An 18879-nucleotide genomic window follows, 5' to 3' on the forward strand; every position below is an offset into this window, starting at 1 on the left:
CTAAATGCCTTCTTGGGCAGTTTGGGCTTCCATGGGTATTTGAGTGAGCACCCTAGCCGTGCTAGTCAGCCTGGTCATATCTCCATCATTTGCCACAGTAAATCAGAGACTTCCATGTTATGCCCTGGGTTTACCTGTCAGTGCTGCGAGGATGGGCTCCTGTGAATCTCTCCTCTGGCCTTGAGAGCACCAATAAATCTCCCTTGGATGCATGTCCTGACCAAGAAGGCAACGTATATTTCCTGTAAGTGGCTGAGAGAGGAGGAACAAGGAAAGAATTAGGATATTCACACATGTCATTACACCTGCTTGCATGGAAAGAGAAATCCTGGCACCTGGGTCTGGCTCCATTTTCCACCCAGCCATTGCTCCTTGCTCCAACGCCACGGGCTGCCCGGCTCAGTCCTGCTGCATGCCTGCTGCCCTCCCAGTGCCGCCCAGGCACTGCTGTGCTGGGGGTCCCTGCTCACCCCTGCACCTCCTCATGTGTGTACAACCCTGCCGTGGCTGCCTCCTTCTGCGTGGGAGCTCACAGAAGAGGGCCCTGGGAGCTGCAGGCACAGTGTTCATTCTGCTCCCTGCCACTCTTAATTCCCCAAGTACTTTTTTCAGAGAGACAATTTACCTCCATACCACACGTTCACCTTCTCCTCTTTTCATCCCCAAGTTGTTTTATCCCCCTTTCATCCTCCTCAGCTGTATGAATGGTAGTTTTCTAGGGTCAGCTGCCAGGTCTTCTGTGCCTTTGTAGCACTGCCCCAGGGGGATCTGGCCTCGCTTGGGGTTTCTGTGCTGCCCTGTTGCACAGGATAATCCCGGTAAAGCTGCAAGCCCGCTGCTGCAGAGGAAGGAGGAACACTGTCACTGAAAAGCAGGTTCAGGTGAGGAGCAGCGTTTTCCTCGAGGTCTCACACTGACTTCAGAAGATGCGCTGCTGGCTCCCATGACTCCCGTTCATGGAATCCTGTCCTTGCAAAGACTGTCCCCTCCCTTGCTGCAGAGCTGGAAGTCAGGCTGCATTAGGGCACGAGCAGCTTTCCAGAGGTCCCTAGGACTGCAGCACTGACTAGCCACCTGCTGTCAGCAAGCTTTTGGTGGCTTCATCCCCAAAGCCAGCTTTGCCAGTCCTGCAGGCTGTAAGATACCTGTAAAAAACCCCAAAAGCGACCAAAACATGTACGCATGCACAGCCATTTATTCAGTTGTAATTTCACTTGTTCTCAGCTCAGCCTGGTCAGGTCCCCAGGGGACATGAGATGGGAGGCCAGAGGTGACACAGCCACTTCCCTTTCCTCAGTCTCAGTGCCAGGGTGACAAAGGGCAGTAAAGTACATGACTGTTAGAGGACAGAGGGCAAGAGGTACACATGAGCGCAAGGGGAGGGGTCCCACCAGGAACCCCCCAGGGATCTGTGCTGAGACCTGAGCAGCTCAACACATGTAACCTGAAAGAGTCAGACCTGGAAGGGACCTGGAGGAGCTATGCAAAGCATTTTGACCAGCACAATCAAGTAGAAAATAGCTTTTTTTTAATTTTTTTTTTTAACAACAACAGAGTATCTGAGATGCTCCAGCCTGGAAAAGACATGGCTGTCATCTGAAGACACCAGTGATCTGGGGAGCAGGAAAGGGCTGGTTGTTCTTGTCTCTCCCAGCACAAGAACAGCGGCACCCCAAACAACGCTAGCCTGTGACAGCTTCAAAACAAGCAAAATGACTTCTCCACCCAATGTGTAATTGGGGACTCAGTGACACAGGATACTGCAGGTGCTGACAGTTTACAGGGGATCAGTTGAAGACTGTGTAAATCACACATGGATCCACTGACGTTTATTAAACGGACAAAACCCCTCTCTCTTAGGCAGGAAGTTCTGGTGCCACAAAGGAAGGAAGAACCTTAATGGATAAGGGACATGCAGCGCTCGGAGCAGCCTCACAGTCAGGGATGGAGGGGTGGTGCATGCTGCCGTAAGGATTTTAAATTCATTGTTGCTGAGGGGTCACAGCCTGGGGTCAAGGTGAGGCAAAGAATCTCCCAAAGTGGGCACATCCCTGGAAAGGCATTCCATCTGCATGTGGACTTTGTGAGTGAAGATCAGGGCCTTGCATAATCCGGAGATTATGGCAATTACCAAATCCTTTGGACAGGACACCTCCCTGGCTCCCCTGACTATCACCTCTTTTGTCCCACAATGGAACTGCTTTGCTGAACGAGTGAGAGACATGTGCTTGAGAGCTGGAAGAAGCAGGTGGCCTGCTTCCATAAGGTCTTACCTAGCACACAGATGGCTCCTCACTACACCAGAGAGACTGATCCAGTTCACACAGCCCAGTGAAACACAGAATATTGCAAAGCATTTGATTTTTGCTGGGGTGGGCAACAAAGCAAGCCCTGTCAGTGCACCTGAGTGATGCAACTACAGCACTAAAACCACCAACTGCAGCACTTTTTAGCCAAGGGAACAAAGCCACTTTTAACACCAGCCTGGCATCCGAACCCTATCCCCGCAGGCATCCCTGGTGTAAAGCTGTTACTGGGCTGCCTGCCTTTTGGCTGCAGCCAGCAGCTCTACCGCCTTTTGCAGGGCAACAGCACACAACACAAAAATCAGGGGAGTAAGCAAGCACTGATGCAGTGCCCATCCTGCAGCAGGAGCAGGCTCTGTTACACCTGCTACCTGCATGCTCACCAGGAGCAGTCCTTATCCAGGAGATACCAGGGAAAGCACCATTTTCCTGGGCTGGCTTTTGGTTGAGGACATGCCACACCAATCCAGCACCTGCTCCTAACCACCTCCAGCCTTGCACAGGGCCAATGGCCAGGCCCAACTCCTGGGATAGTCCACCTAAAGCACCTCATACAGAGCAGCCAGTGGGTCTCCAGAGGGCAGGGGAGACTTCAAGCAAATTCACAGCATCTGGCTACCTCCAGAGAATCCTACCTCCTATCACTGTGGGATTTTAACATTCTTTTTCCAGGTTACTACAAATTCTCAGACATTTCACTGAGACTCTTCCCTGTCTAAACCAAGTTCTGGCTACAGCTGTCCACTCCACCCATGGCCATCTGGGTCTCAGGAGAAATCCCTTCCCCAGCCCCAACCAGTACACCAAGGCCCTTCTAGAAACCAGCCTGTGTTGTGTTATGGGCCAGCTCAGCTCTTTTGGATGCTCCCAAGAGTGGAAGTTGTCTTTCCTTGCCTTTTTAAGCATCTCTGCCAGCTCAGCAAGCAGCTTCATTCTTGCTGTGTTTGGACAGTGACTAAACCACGGATAGCTTGGACAGTGAGCTTGGACCACAAGCTCTTACATCTCTGCCCAGATGTATACAAAGAGAGCAGCTGCTCAGAGGGATGCTGTAGGATCCTCCAGGTGCCCAGAAAGGTGAGGCAGAGCAGGCTGCAGAGACCAGCCAAGATCAGGCACCCAAGTAACACGCAGCCACAGAGCTGCCCCGGCCCTGGCCTGTCTCCACTCAGAGCAGCACAGCAGCAATGGGGAAACCAGCAAGGCCAGGCTGGGCTGGGAGGTTAGTGCTAAACAGTTTGATAAGTCAGTTATCCAGCAAGTGACCAGGGACATCTCAAATAACACAATGAGATGGTTTTGCTGTGATTTGCCTGCATCAGGAGTGTCCCAAGGGTGTGTTGCCAGGACACCGCCCTAGGACAATGCATGGCCTGAGACATGGAGTGTGGGGAAGGTGAGGATGCCCTGTGCATCCAGTAAGCACCGGCTGGTGCACACGCTGCTCTGTGGTTAGTAAAAGGCCATGGCACATGGTGCATGAGGGGTTTACACTGCCTGCCACACTGGTGGTTTAAAAACCTCTATGGTGAGAAACTACTAATCTCAGTGAGGTCTGTGGTGTAGGTGTGCTCTTTGAATGTGTGTGATTTCTTTGCCCAAATGAATCTCAGAGAGGTGTGTCAGCACTACCTGGTTGGAAGTGCCATGGCACTGGTCTGGGAAGGTCACTTGCCAGGTGTTTTTTATGCATCCAAAATCTTTTGGTGTCATCCATGACTTCTTGTTCCCTCCACAAGCAGGGGAAGAGGGGACTTCAATCAAGGACCTGGAAATGCAAATTGTTGGCTAGAGCAGAAGGCCAGGGAGGACAATGCAGGCAGTTTCGGTGCTGCTGCTTCTTACTGGCTGTGCAGAGGTGCCAGGCAGAACTGCACTCTCTGATCCCATGTGAGTTCAGGTGTTGCAGATGCCCAGCCTCTGCTGGAGATACTCAAATCTCATTCCTGGAGTTTAGGTTCAGCTCTTGGACAGGGCACCACAGCTCTGCTCCGAGCTGTGTACCGCGAGCCCAGTCCCATCTGCAGCATGGCAGGGAACCTGCAAAGGCTGCAGGGTGGCTGGGAGGATTGTTCAAGAACAAAGTGGTGTGAAAGTGATGTGACATGGATGAGAGCATGAGAACTCTCATTTTGTCCCCATCTACAGCTGGCCTGCAAGCTGCAGATGCAATTCCTCTTTGCTTCAATCCTCACCTCCCTCCAGCCTTGTCTTCTGCTTCTGCAGGCTCTGGCAGACAAAATGGCTCTTCCATGCTGCTTTTTTATTGCAGTTAGCACCCTGGCAACAACAGCTGTGTATGAGGCAGGTCTGGGGCTGTGGGGCAAAGGCTGGCTCAGAGCAGAAGTGAGACAGAAATACCCCAGGTGTTAGTGTGCTGAAGGTAGAACTGAAAGCAAGAGGCCAGGCTGCATGGGCAGCAGGGCCACCCAGCTGCTCGGGGACCCACAAGAACAGGGCTGGGGAGCCAGGCATCTTCTGCCACTGCACCACAGGAGCCAGCCAGAGCTGGTCAGTGAAGCTCGCTGGCAGGGACAAGCCAGTGCAGGAGGAGGAAGTGATTCACTTGAAGTTGTAGCCAACCTTTGTTTTGAAGAAACAAACAACTCTGTTTGCTATATCCACACACACAGGCTAGGAACACGGGTCAGATGCCCTGTAAAGTGGGTTTTCTGGGGTTTCTAAGATACCACTGAAACAAACTCTGACAACCTTGAGATGAGCTAGCACACTGCCAGTCTCTATGGGCATCTAGCCCTTCCACCCTCTGGGTTTGCAAACGCATGAATTAAATGTGACCTGTGGGCACATCTGAATCAAGATCCTTATACTGTGTGCCTGCTGCAGCCTGCAGAGACTCCCAGCAAGATGCCTGTGGGTCTGGGGGGACTGTGAGGGTCTCTTGGCAACCTCCCTGCATCCACAAGCATTCCTGGACAGAAAGAAATTGGACCCAGAGCCCCTTCTGGACAGCTACCCCCTTACCCAGTCTGGCTCTACATGGAGGCTGTAGAAGACCATGGTGAAAGCTCTGCTGAAGGGAAGGTTCTCCCTTCATCCACGTGGCCAGTTACCTTCTCCCGTATGGCACCCAGGCTGGTCAGGTGTGATGTGCCCTTTGTAAGTCCCTGCTGGCTGTTCCCTGCTTGTCCTTCAGGTGCTTGACAGTGGTTGCTGGGAGGATTTGCTCCATCATTTTCCCAGGGACAGAGGTGACACTGGGCAGGCTGTAGTTCACCAAGCCCTCCTTCTTCCCCTGCTGGAAGCTGTGTGATGTTTGCCTTCTCCCACAAACCAGGAAATTCCCGACTGCTACAATCTTCCAAAATTATGAGAGAAGAGCCTTGCTGTGGCTCCAGCCACCTCCCCCAGCATCTTCAAGTGCATCCCACCCGGACCCATGGGCTTGGGTATGTGTAGCCTAAGACAATCTTCCCCCAGGGTGGGTAATACCTCACTGCTGCACTCTGCTGCTAGGACAAGGGCCCTGCAAGGCTTGAGGGCAAACCTCAGCAATAACAAGAGAGTCAAAGAAAGCTTTGAGTACCTTGGTGGCTCTGGCTCTGTGGTCACTAGGACCAGGGCTCTGAGAGGCTCGAGGGCCTCACTGGCCAGCAAAAGCCCAGCTGCAGGAAGTCGCTGCTGTGTTGCCAGTGCCCATGGGCACTGCCTCCTGAGCCAGCATCTCCCAGAGCTGCATGGGGTGGGGGGATCCACAGTGCTGTGAGTCACCCTCTTTGCTAGAAGGAATTGCTTCTGTTTTGCCCCTGGAAAACTGCTGCAATTAAAAAATTAAATCTCAATATATTCTGGTTTCCTTCCTCATTCCAGCTCGACTCCACCCCACTATGACCTGAAGATACCTTGGGGCTTTCCAAGGGTGTGAGCTCATGGATGTTGAAACCTGCCACGTCCACCCACTACTGCCCAGTGCCTGGATTTCCTGTGGGCTGAGAGACCTCATGGGTGCCCTGTGTGGGAGGGCTTTAGTGCCTTCTGCAAGCCGCCTGCAGCTTTGATAGCTACTTTCATTTTCATTTTTGTTTTCCTTGGTGCTGGGAACTGTGCCGCTCCATCTGTGGCACAAAAAGCCTATGCAGTGCAGAGGCTCCAGTCTCTGTCTGTGGCAGCAGCCTCCAAAAAGAGCTGTGGCTGCCTGGGCTGGGGCGCAGAGCCCATTAACCGCAGCGCAGGAGACCCAGGCAGCATCCAGTCTCACAGCTGGTAACTGCTCTGGTGAGTACGGCAGGAAAAGCGATGGCCCTGTGGCTGCAGAGCAGCGGGGCTGGCGTACGGTTGACATCGATTTGGGGATGGGGTGGCCAGCCAGGCTCTGTCTTGCCAAGCCCATTTGGGCACGGGGGGCAGCCCCGAGGTGGCCTGGGCAGCACACAAGGGTGCCACCTCAGAAGTGGCTGCATTTCAGGAACTTGCAAAGGAGTGGCTCTGTTGTGTGCTTTGGGGTGCTCAGTGAGCACTGTGTGTGCATGTGTGCCCCACTTCTCCACTCCCTACTGTGCTGCTGTGGTCTCTGGGGACAATAGCTGCTGCTGACCCACTCTCTCTGCCACAGATGTGTCAAGAATCACGGCAGCCAAGCCACTCCACTGCCTTGCTCATCCCCAAGGCCCAGGGAAGGCGAGCGCAGTGTGCCATGTACCTGCTCCTGGCCCTGAATGCCACAGTGCTGTACCTTGCTGAGGAGCCCCTTGTGCCCACCATCCGTGTCTTCACCTTCCACTTTGTGGCTCTGGAGATCAAGGAGCTGCTCAAGGGCACCTGCTACCTGGCTGAGGAGATTTTTCACCTCCAGTCCAGGTGAGCTAGAGCAGTGGTGGCTGTCTCTCCGGCTCCTGGGACCACCCTGGGGACAAGGACACAGCAACCTCTGGGTGTTGGGGGGGGGGGGGGGGGGGGGGGGGGGCGGGGATCTGCTCCTTTTCTCTACTCCCACACCTGTCCTCTGCGGCACAGGGTGTTGGAGACAGCCTCCCCTTGCTGTCCAGGGTGACATTGCATCTGCTCCCCTCTGATGTCCATGGGTGCTGCAAGAGACCCAAGTCCTCTCCTGGCTGAGGGCACCCAGGGTGCACTGAGCAGGGTCCCACAGAGCTCCCTGGCTCTGTACTGCTCTAGAAAGTCAGTGGCACTGGAAGGGAGGTGGGCTGACCAGTGCCCTGTGGGCTGGTCAGCCTTTCGCTTGTCTCCCTCTCCCATCCAGGTACCGCGGAGCCTCTGGAGGGCCCTGAGTGCCTGCCTTCCGCTGCACTGGCATGGGCCCATGCTGCTCATCTGTGGCTCAGCCTGCATGGCTCTTCTCGATGGAGACGGGCAGCAGCTCAGCCTCCACTTCAGCCTGGCCGGCCTGTACCATCTCCTTGTCCTTGCTCTGGGGCTCCATGTAAGACACCAACACCTCTAACCTGGCCAGCTTCCTGAGGAGCACTTCAGCCCTGGGCACGTGGCCCGGCTTTGCACGGCCCCTGCAGTACAGCCATCCACACGCAGCCCTGCAGCGGGAGAAATGCTCTCCTTAGCTCAGCCCTGAAGAGCTGATCTCCTCAGCCCCACATTGCCACACTCGGCAGGAGGGCCAGGCTGCCTTTTAATGAGCACAGCCACCCTGGGGTTCTGGCAGCAGCCCCGCCACAGCCAGAGCCCCGCTGACACAAAAACCAGCTATTTTTAAATCTGTCAGCCAGGCTGATGCTTGAGGGAAAAGGGTAGCCTATGCGGTCTACAAAGGGTTAATTATCAGGCGTGCTGTGGGAGGCAGAGCCAAGCTCTAGGTACCTCTGCAACACTGGAAGGGCTCTGCTTTACCCCAGCAGAGCTGGAAGGGGAGAGGGGTCATGCAGGCTTTGGGGAGGGCAGCCATCAGGTGCCTCTGGGGACTGAACACCCATTTCCATATAAGTGAACACACAGAGCCACTGGTGACCCTGGAAATTCCACCATCAGGTGCAGAGATGTCTCCTCCCACATGTTTGCAGCGCTGGGCAGATGCACAAGTTGCACAGGGACATGCAATCCCAAAGGAGGGTGCAGCCAGAGAAGTGCCTAGCTTGCCCCAGCATCAGCTTCCTTATCCACAGGAGCCCTGCTGCCTGACACGGTGGTGTGAGGGGGCAGCAGCAGGGCTGCTCACTGTCCAGATCTCTTCAGAGAGGGCAGCTGCTCTGCAGTCCCTGTAGAGAACTGACTGCTGCAGAAGAGCCCAGGTGGCTGCTTTCATCCCCACTGGTCTGTCTTTCCTTCCCTCTGCAGAAGTCCTCAGCAGTGGAAATGTCTGAGATGTCTGAGAGGTCCAAGCAGAATGTTGCTCATGGGCTTGCCTGGTTTTATTACGTTGGGTACCTAAAAATAGTCCTGCCACATACGTAGCTGCTCCCCTGCATTATCGTGCCTACAGCTAGAAATAGCTCCTAATAACAATCCTCCCACTTTTACAGTGTTTGCAGGGAAATGGGGAGCAAGGTAGAAAGCATCTCTACTCACGCCAGGCACCTCTGCCCAATGCTGTCTTCCATCAGGGGTGAAAGAGTCAATGGAGGAATTCAACAAGGCCAACTGCAACATGCCAGCATGCAGGAAGACCTGGAAGCTCCACATATTGGTCCCTCTGAGCTGTGAAATCTATGATGACCTGGAGAAAGCTGACAGCAATATCCAGTACCTGACAGACCTCACTGAAACCACCCTGACCCGAGCTGGCACCAAGAACTGGGTCTACAAACACAGCCTCTACACAGTCAGGGATGAAGACAACAAGGTATACTGAGTGCAGAGTCAGAGGAGCAGTTGGCATGCCTCAGCCCAAAGGTCTTCCCGGCCTCACACCCTGGCCGAGAAGTGGCCATAAGGGCAGGACAGTGTCCCTTCTGTGAGACACTCCCAGCTTACAGCAGGCTTCCACGAGATGGAGAGGTCCTATTCGTGGCAGCCAACTGCACCCCTTCCTCTTAGCTGCCTCCTCCCAGGCTCAGCCCTTGCAGGGATGCTGGGCTCACTTAACCGCTCCTGGAGTCGATTTAAGTCCAGAAAACAGCAGAAAACTCAGCAGAAAAACAAAGCATATGTGGGGTACAAGACCTTCCCATCACTTCCCATGAGACAAGTGAATATTTCCTTCTGTTGGGAAGAGGTGCTTGAAAATGTCTGTGTGTCACTATATAAATTGACTCTTGCATTCCCCCAGTCACCTCTTCTCTGGGCTGATGAGCCCTAAATCTCTCCATCTCACATTGCATTCATCTCCTTCCACATCTCCAGACAGATGGGCTCCTGCCCCTGCACCCTTGGAGGAGGGAACACACTGGTCCTGCCAACACGGCTGTGGAAGAAGGCATCAGCAGAGCAATGCTTCTCACCTGGATCCGCCTAATTTGCCTTTTGATGGTGGCTTAGGGCTGAGCCGCTGCTTTTAAAGCCCTGTCTACAGGGACTCCAGAGACTCTTTCCTGGCCCTGCTCCTGGGGAAGTACAGTCAGCATCAGGTTTTTCCCACTACGATGCATGCACTGATGCTGTGTTTCACCTGCCAGTCTCCTGCTGAGTCACTCACCACCAAGTGAGCTCCGGCAGCTCTGCAACCTGGACCGGTCCAGACCCCCTGCATCTTATCAGTAAAATCTGTCCCTCAGCTTGCTGCCCAGTTGCTAGTGAACACGTGCATGGCAGCGATGCCAGCTCCTGTCCTTGGCATCTGCTCTGGGTCATTGTGGCAACTGCCTGCCAAGGCCGGTAGCTCTTCCTGCTGCTCCACATTTACCCAGGGATCCCATCCCTCTTCCTGTTAATACACTTTAGCAAGCTTTCCAGTTTACCCAGTATAAGACTTACTGGCAACACTGCTCCTCCTTGGAATTTTTAAGGACTTAACAAATCCCTCATTTGTTTGATCAGCCTCCTCCTAGCTATGCGTTCATCTTGTCAGCGTTTATCCTCTTCTCTGTTCCACTGCCCATAAGAATGCTCAGATTCCCCTTGTCTAGCAGAAAAGCCACCAAGGTGTGATCTGACACCGGCAAGGTGTGTCTCCATAGGAGACCAAATTCCATAGAGAAAATTACCCCCAGGTGGGGCGCTGGCAAAGCCTGGGGCCCCACAGGGGGAAAGCAGCTCCCCGAGCCCACCCGGCACACGGGGCACGGCTGTACTGGCCAGTGCTGCTGCTCCTTTCCTGCTCAACACAGCGTGGGGGGGGTGCTGGGGCCAGAACTGGTGCTCCTGTCCTGGTGGCCTAGCACACAGCACCAGTGCAGGGCAGGCCAAGGAGCCACCAACGGGTCCTGAGGGCTCTGCCCAGTGCCAGGGTTCCCCAGCAGCCCTTTGCCGGGTGTTCAGCCCTCCTGCCCCCATGTCTTTTACTTCCATCCCTGCAGCTCTGGCACTGCGCAGTGGAGTATGCCACCCCACGGTAGACCGTCTACGCCATGTCCCAGGATGAGTGTGCTGCCTTCAGCCGGGAGGACCGCCTGGAGCAGGCCAAGCTTTTCTACAGGACCTTGGAGGAGATCCTGAAAGGCTCCAAGGAGTGTGCGGGTGCCTACCAGCTCATTGCATACAAGGGTGAGTGAGGAGGACAAGAGGGTAGCATGGCAGCTGTACACTCCCAGCTTCTTGAGTGGCCTCAGATCAGGGCAAATGAGGGGAAGTCAGCAGGATCTGTGCAGCACTTGGCTGATATGCCCACTCAGATGGCCATGGGGGTCCCTGCTGCAGCGGAAGGGGCTGCCTCCTGACACAGAAGGACCTTTTGCTGTGCGTCTCAGAGGAGCAGGGAGGATGCTAGCAGAGGTGGTCTCTGTTGAAGTCTCCAAAGGCACTTCAGACAAGCAGTCTTCCACATGGGCAGCCAGAATGCTCCCTTCAGGGATTAAGTATAACGATGGGCTTTCCAGGGGAAGCAACAGCTCCCTTTGTGGCTGGGGCTGCCAAGTCTCCCCAGCAGTGGGATGGGGGTACAGGTGTGTGCTGGCTCAGTGGCATTCCTCCTGATGGGATGGGAAGGAGCGAGGCTTTCCCTTCTTCCCATCTTCCTTTCATTTCCCTTCTCCTCACCTCCACCAGAGCAGCAGGGCTTGAAAACAGCTTGCTGATGCTTGCCAAAATGAATCTCATTGTTTTACAGAGGAAATTCAGTGCTCTCCCTGATGGGGAGAAGCATTTCTATCCATTGAGGTAGTTCTCATCACAACAAGCACTGCTGGGAACCCAGCACATAGTGCCTGTATTTTACTCTCCTTCCTGCACTGTGTGCTTTAATTTCTTTCTTATGGCATGCTGAAGGGGGGAAGAACGAACCATATTTTGACTTCTTGGGAAATTCTGCATAATTTGGGGCATCTCCCAGAGTTTTCTTCCTGCCCAGACCCCTGCCTCAGGCCGGACCAGTGAAGGTGGGTTTTATCTGTGTTCTGTTCCAGAGTTAGGAGAAGCAGAGACCCACTTCTTGTCCAGAGAGATCCTCTGGCACCTCCAGCAGCAGCGTCACAAGGAATATGCTGTGTAAAAGGGAAACCACCTGCATGCTGCATCCACGACCCTCAGCTCAACAGAGCTCAGCCTCCAGATAAGTGAGCCAGACCTGCCGCAGCCTCTGTGAAGTGACTGCTTCTAAAGCACCAGCACTGCCCAGCCCTGCACCTCCACCCCCGAGGTGCTCCAGACCCCTTCACCAAGCCCCCTCCTCCTGCAGCAGCAATCCCCAACCTCCAGCAGGAACTGCCCATCAAAACCTCCTGTGCATTATATTTACTGGTAAAGCAGCTGACTCAAACCACAGTCCTGTGACATGCTTCCCATTTTCTTTGTCATGTATATCAAATATTAACCAGTGGGTATCTGGGTTCTTTTTATCTGCTTCAATTTATGTCATATAAAGCATCTTCCTCTGGGGCAAGTTGCATTATCCTGAATCTTGGGCACGATGTGCTGTCTGCCCTTGGACATCCTGTGGTGTTGGATGGGGCTTTGGAAATCCCAGCCACAACTTTGTATGTGTGTGCTTGGTCCAACGCACCCAGACAGTGTGGCCTGACTAATCCAGTGGCTTCTGCAGGCACAAGGAGTGTGTGCAGGACCTCCAGGGTACCCTCCAGCCTGATGGACCCACTGTACAGTCATACACAAACATCCTCACTTTCCAACCATTTGGGATGCAGAGGTGGAAGGAGAGGTCAGGCCTGGGCATTCAGTGGTCCCACACCACAAGAAACCTCCCCGCCTTTGCTCCATCCGGTAATTTCACACTGAGAGCCACCTGCGTTGCCTGCTGATGCCCTTCATGCTCACATTCCTCCCAAGCACTCTGCAGAAGTGTTTCTCCAGCCCCAAAGAACGTGCCAGACTGCCTGCACCTCTGAGAAAGGGGCAGGGAGCAGTCCTGGGACAACTTGCATGGGGTTTTCAACACAAGACATCACATGCTGGGCTGCTCAGCCCTCCATGCCTGGGGGTGAGGTACCCCCAGCCAGCCCAGCAAGCCAGGCCCTTCCTGCCTACTTGGGCCCCTTGCGGTCAGGCAGAAGCAGGGCAGAGGATGTGCAGCGAGTCTGCTCAGCATGGCTCGGAGATGTATGATTTCTTGGCTCTGCCCACCTACCTGCTCCTCCAGGATCTGCCTGGAGATGCCTAGGCTGAAAAAGAGGCCGTTCCCGGGCCAGCCCAATGCCTGGGCACCCCACACAAGGCCACACTTGCTGAAGAGACCCAGCTTTCAAGAGGATGGAACCTGCTTCCAAGGGGCTGCCAGGGCCAAGGAAGTGGCTAAGGAATACAGTCCCTTTGGTGGGCTGCTGCCAGGAGCCTTCCCAGCCAGGAAGGCAGCAAAAACCCAAAGGTGCCCTGTATGACCTGGGCCAGCCACAGGGCCAGCAAGCCAGCCAATCCCTCAGGCAACCCAGCATGAGTGACACAGTGTGTGCCATGGGGCAGGATGGTGACCACAGGGCTTGTTGCTTGCCAGGTTACCAGAGACTGTGGCAGAGCTTTGCTGTGGTGCAGCTCGGCATGGCCAACCCAGGCGACAGCACTGCTTCAGCCTTATTTGTTCCACAGGGAACTCCCTGGGCTCATCTCAGAAGCCCAGCCACACCACCCAGTAACCCCCTCTGAGTGGAAGAAGAAAAATCTGGGCATACTGTTTTGAACAGTGGGATGAAAGCTTGGCTGACTGCAGTTTCTGTTGGAAGGAAGGCAGTCTGGAAAACCCTCACCCTATAGTCAGCCACCACAGGCCACCAGTGGCTCAGCCACGTGAAGCCTGCGGAGCCCAGTGCTCCCCAGCCACCCAAGGAGACCCGACAGCTCAGCTGGCACACTGAGGCACAGACAGCCTATGACCCAGCTCCTCAACCACCTTTTGAAGCCTCTGGGATTCAAAAGGCCCTGAGGACCTGCTCAGACGCCCAGGCAATATGCAGCCCAGGGCCAGCCAGCACCCAGATGTCCTTCCTCTCACACAGTGCCAATGTAGCAAGGCTCCAGGGATGCCTGAGAGGCCTGTAGGACAGCATTTGCTGGCCCTCACGGGCTGGTACCACTCTCCTGGACTGGAAATGCTCTCTGTGATGAGACCTTCTGCCCTCAGTGTGACCTGAGTAAAGAGGGATCAGCTATAGCTTATTCCTCTCATTTAACTAAAGTCACTCATGAAACAGCTGCAGTTCCTTGTGTCTCTCCCAAGCTTTCCTTCCCAGCATAAAATTGTTGTTACGTGGCAAAGCACCCCAGGGCAAGTATCAGGGCTCCATCTTTTGTGTATATAGAGAACAGAGTGGGAAATGCCTCTCCCCAGCTCTAGCCCAGCAGGCTTTCAGAGATTTGGCTGTACATTTGTCCCGCTGGGACTGGGAGTTGGAACCCATTTCGGGATTCAGTAAAACCTTAATCTGCAGCCTAATCTCTGAGTACTGCATCTGCACAAAAGACAAAAACAGTAGATGAAAGGGCTGTTAAGGGAGGGTTTGTGACAGCAAAGGCCACTACAAAGAGCCAACTCCTCTCAGGCTGCTGGTTTGCAGAGGTGTCAGGGCTCTTTGCTGAGGCCTCCAGGATGTGCTGAGTGCCTGGTGCTGCACTGGCTAGAGCGGGGAGAGCTGTGCTGCTGTAGGTGAGGGACCTCCTGCTCATGGTAGGAGATGCATACCCCTGGGTGCAGGGAGCCAAGCACTGCGCCCGAGGGATCTGGCCCTGGGGCACGGGCAAGTGGATGTGGCTCCTGATCACCCACCTCGTGCTTTGGAGCAGTGTTCCCAAGGGCACCGAGCAAACACTGCAGGCACTGCTGAGATTCAAGGTAAATGTATGGCATCAGGGCTGAGCTCAGCAATATGGAACAGCCAGAAGCAGCTGCATGAGCAGCAAAGCCAATTCCGCTGTAGTCCCTGAGGGCTTCCGCCTCCAAATCCACCGGAGATCCTCATGGGGCACAAACACCTCCTTCCTGGCCCCCTGCTCCCTTCCCATGTGAGTCCTTCTTATCTTGCCCATCACCACCTTCACTCAGGTTTGGCTGAAGAAGGCTGATAAGTTCAGCTTATATTAGCACTGGACAAGTAGAAAGACCGGCACAAACCCAGTGGAAACCTGACAGCACAGCCTTGTTCCAGCAGAAACCGTGCTGCCAGCCAAAGGCTTAACTCCTGCCACTGGTCAAGGGCAGAGCCAGGGCCGAGCAAACAGCAAGGTGAAAGCCTTTGCTAGCAGAGTGAAATCCAGGCAGAGCTGAATCAGAGGCAGGAAAGTCAAGCCTCAGAACAAGTTGAAGCTTGTCACCCAAGCTAGCAAACAGGATAACCAGATTCCCCTTGAGGTCCCCCAACAGCACACATAAGCTCAGTTTTTGCACTAACTGCAGCATCCTACATTAGACGTGACTTAGGTCTCTCCAGCTTCTGGGGCAATTGAAGGTGCCGCAGGGTGTCAGCAGCACAGGTGCAGCCTGGCCCACTGCTGGCATGCACCAGCAGGGCAGTGGCATCCTTCCCGCAGCCCCATGCCCACTGCCATGAGCGGGCAAATGCCCTGGATGTCCCTGGCCATCACACAGTGCTCAGGCACAGCCTTGCTTCAGCAATGCTCCAGTGCCACGGCTGCCAGCAGGAGCCAGGGGTGTGCAAGTGACACGGGCACTACCCCAATCTGGAGCCCAGTGTGCAGGGACCGCCGGGCCCATGAGGGGTGATAAGCAGATTTAAAGGGCATCTTCAACACGTGTCCCTGGAGCACAAGCTGTGGGGGACAGCAGCATGGCCCCAAGCTGACCATCACATGTGTGACGCCTGACACAGTGCTACAACCCCCAGCTATTGCTCACCGCTAAGGCAAGCACAGAGCCACAGAGGGCACCCTTAGCAGTGAGAGGTGGCACTGCTCTTGCCCTACCTTTCCTTCCCTCCACTGCTCCTCCACTCAGGGAAGATGTAAGGGATGAGGAGCTGAGCTTTGCAGCCAGCTCTGCAGTGGGATTGATGGGTCCCAGGCCTCAAAGAGCTAAAAACAAAGCTAGCCACAGCCATCAGTCCCATCAGCAGCAGGGTGGTCTTGCTGAACATTTTTCCCCAACACTCAGACTGCTCCAGAGCCTGAGAAGCTCTCCCCTGCCCTCAGGATGTAGCAGAGGCGTTAGGGAGCAGCATATCCATATGTGAGCCACAGAGAGCAGCAATGCCACCATACCTCAGTAAGGTGAGCTGAGCAGGTCCAAGGTCCATCACCATGCAGTGACAATGAGGTAGGTCCAAGCTCAAGCAGGGAGGTAGGTTCACAGTCAGGGTCCAGGTGAGCAAGGCAGAGAGCCAGCCACAGCATGGCTGTGCCCTCCCTCCAACCAGGCCTGAGGCCAGGGCTGAGCTGGGATGTAGCAAGAAGGAGGCTTCTCACAGCAGTTCCTCACATCTCAGCTCTCTGCCCATCAGCTTTTGTTAGTGCCATTTGGATGTAAATAAGCCCAGCTCCTGTTCATTGCAACTACAGACCTAGCCAGGTCAGCGGTCCTTTCTGAGGCACACATTGGTCTTTTCTCCTTCCGAGTGACCAGAAAACACTATCGCTGCCTGTAGTGATGCATCCATCCTGCTTCATACAGCAGACATTTTTTGACCTCAGGGTGGCTGGTATGTGAGTTGTCTCAAAGACCCACTGCAGAGCAGGTGCTTGGGCTTTTGCCATGAACTTAGAAAAACTGATCTTCAGTTCTTCTGCGTGAGATGCATGTGCCTGTTACAACAGTGTCTTTACCCCTGCTCTTGTACATCTTCTCCTTTACCTGGAATGAAAAGACACCAGTGCAGTCTGACGCACTGCACAAATACAGCAATTGTCTGGGTCAGATGGATGGGGAGGATGGAGAGAGTGCTCCCAAATTCTAGCCTTTTGGTTTAGGAATTCTTTTTATGGAACTTGCATTTCTATTACAGCCCAAAATCTCTCTGGATGGATGTGTATATCACTGTACTGGAAGTCCCAGAAATTTTCAGGCTGACTTCAGCTACATGGACCAATATTTAAAGAAGAGAATGGAGCTGAAAGCTGCCTTGCCTTTGCTAGGTTTAGGATGAGAAATGTTTTTGGCTTAGGAGCCATTTCCATCCCACAGGGGCATGGTGGATGGCAGAAGTCAGCAGGAGTGCTGGGCACTCACCACCAGCCTGGCATCAGGCACATGAGCATCCTTTGGGAGGGCAAACACATTGCCCATGAGGCTGCAGTCTGCCAAAAGCAGGGCAGCAGCTCTAAGGAGCTGCCTTTCCCAGGTGTTCTTTGGTGGTTTTTTTTGGATCCTACCTCTTTTGCACATAACTCCCTGCTGATGCTGACATCTTTGTGACTCTGGGTTTAAGGCTAAAGGAGAGTTCCTCTGTTATACTGCTGCATTTTGGGGTTGAGAGGTTAGTGTCTATATCATTACCAAAAGCCTGTCCCTGTAAATGACAGTGGCAGCAGGCACCATCATTCAGCTCATCGGAAGCTTGACAAGAGCTAGAAAGATTTACCAGGACTTACTTTTATTTGTATCTGTAAATCTTGTATCCATGTAATTCCCAAAGAGCAAGTCAGTCCGGTTAACTGTGCAGAATACTTTGAGCATGATGATGCTTTACAACAGACTTGTGCAACGGTGGTCACTTCATGAGGCTGAACTAAACCAAATTATCGGCAAACAGGCGTGCATGCCAGCCAGGCAGGGTTGCGTGCCTCAATGGAGAAAAATCCGCACATGGCCTTGCTGCAGAAAAGTGCTTGTGAGGTTGGCACTTTCCCGAGGAAATAGCTACAGCTGAGCAGCAACGACTGTTCAATAGTGCTACGCTGCCCTCAAGTGTTGCTTTTTAGCACCATTCACATTTACGAAGCCAGCCTGCACTTCCCAAGTTTTGTGGTTGTGCTCCAAGACAGACCCTTGCAATCACACCAATTATTTTTTTTTCCTTTCATGCAGTAAAACACCTGCTTGAAAGTGGGCTTGTTTGAAGTGACTGAGGAAAACGGCAGGTTCACGAAGTTCACACTTATCTATGGTTAAATCTTGGCATCCTGCAAAGCAAGGAAACCAGTGACGGTGGGATGCTCACATCTCTTACTTAAACTGGCTATTAATTAACTGCCTCTGCTTCATGCTGCACCTGCTACTGACTGCACAGTCCCTTTCATTTCCTCTTCTCAGTGGGAGCAGTATAATATAAATGGGGAATGTGTCTAAATTAATTTTGAGAGCCAGCAGCCCAACAGCCCAGAAGCCTTCACAGGGCTGTCTTGATGCTCTTGCACGCTTCCTGTATTAGTGCACAGCTCTGAAAATTCACACCTAAAGGTGCAGCATCCATGGGGGTACCATGTACATAAAACCCAACATCCCAATTTTTAACAAAATTGTTACCCAAGCATCTGAAACATGCATTTGTCACAATTCCTGCGGAGTGGCAAGTCCCAGCAGCCTGGGGGCACAGCTGGGCCCTGCCAGCCTTGACAGTGCTTCCTTTGAACCGCAGCTCTGGACTTTCTCTCTCACTCAACTGCCTTCACTCCATGTGGTTCCCTGGCATTTTTCTTTACATATCCCCTCTTCTGACAGCAGCCCCTGCCCACAAGCAGATGACAGCATCTTTGGGAGGCTGTAGGTAGAGGCAAACAGACCAGCAAGGGATTCCCTCAGCCACAGCCCTGTACAACTTGCTGTCACCTCAGCTAGCTTCTGAGCTATGCTGAAAAGCCACAGCAAAGCACTCACAGGCATGAAGCACAAGGGCAGAGGAAGACTAAAGTTTCCATCATCAGGGACCCCCCATTGCTTCCCTCTTCAGCTCAGGAAGCAGGAACAAATGAAAGGCAGTGGCCCTACGGCTGGGCTCAGCCCGCTCCTGGCCCTCTGTGCAGCAGATAAAATGTTCCTGCAGCAACCTCTGCTTGCCAGAACTGTCCCTGTAGGGCTCACAGAAGGCTGTTCCCACACCATGCTGCAGCTTGTCCCCAGGGCAGCAGCATCCCATCATCACTTCTTTCTTGCACCCCTCACAGGCCCCGCCCCCGCTCATCTTCTGCTGCTCCCTCCTCAGACCTGAACAAACTC

General features: G+C 53.8%; 1 protein-coding gene across 1 annotated transcript; it reads left to right on the top strand.

Annotated features, from left to right (window-relative positions):
- The first annotated feature begins 6148 nt into the window (after window positions 1–6148).
- On the top strand, window positions 6149–12206 carry STING1 (stimulator of interferon response cGAMP interactor 1). Its single transcript, XM_055812916.1, is given in 7 exon segments — window positions 6149–6542; window positions 6880–7124; window positions 7539–7707; window positions 8574–8682; window positions 8840–9078; window positions 10691–10877; window positions 11735–12206. Coding segments are annotated over 6 exon segments (1143 nt in total). The 5' UTR covers window positions 6149–6542; the 3' UTR covers window positions 11929–12206.
- The last annotated feature ends 6673 nt before the right edge of the window (window positions 12207–18879 follow it).

Source organism: Falco peregrinus, chromosome 8 (assembly GCF_023634155.1).
Source record: "Falco peregrinus isolate bFalPer1 chromosome 8, bFalPer1.pri, whole genome shotgun sequence".
In the NCBI taxonomy this organism is placed as follows: domain Eukaryota; kingdom Metazoa; phylum Chordata; class Aves; order Falconiformes; family Falconidae; genus Falco; species Falco peregrinus.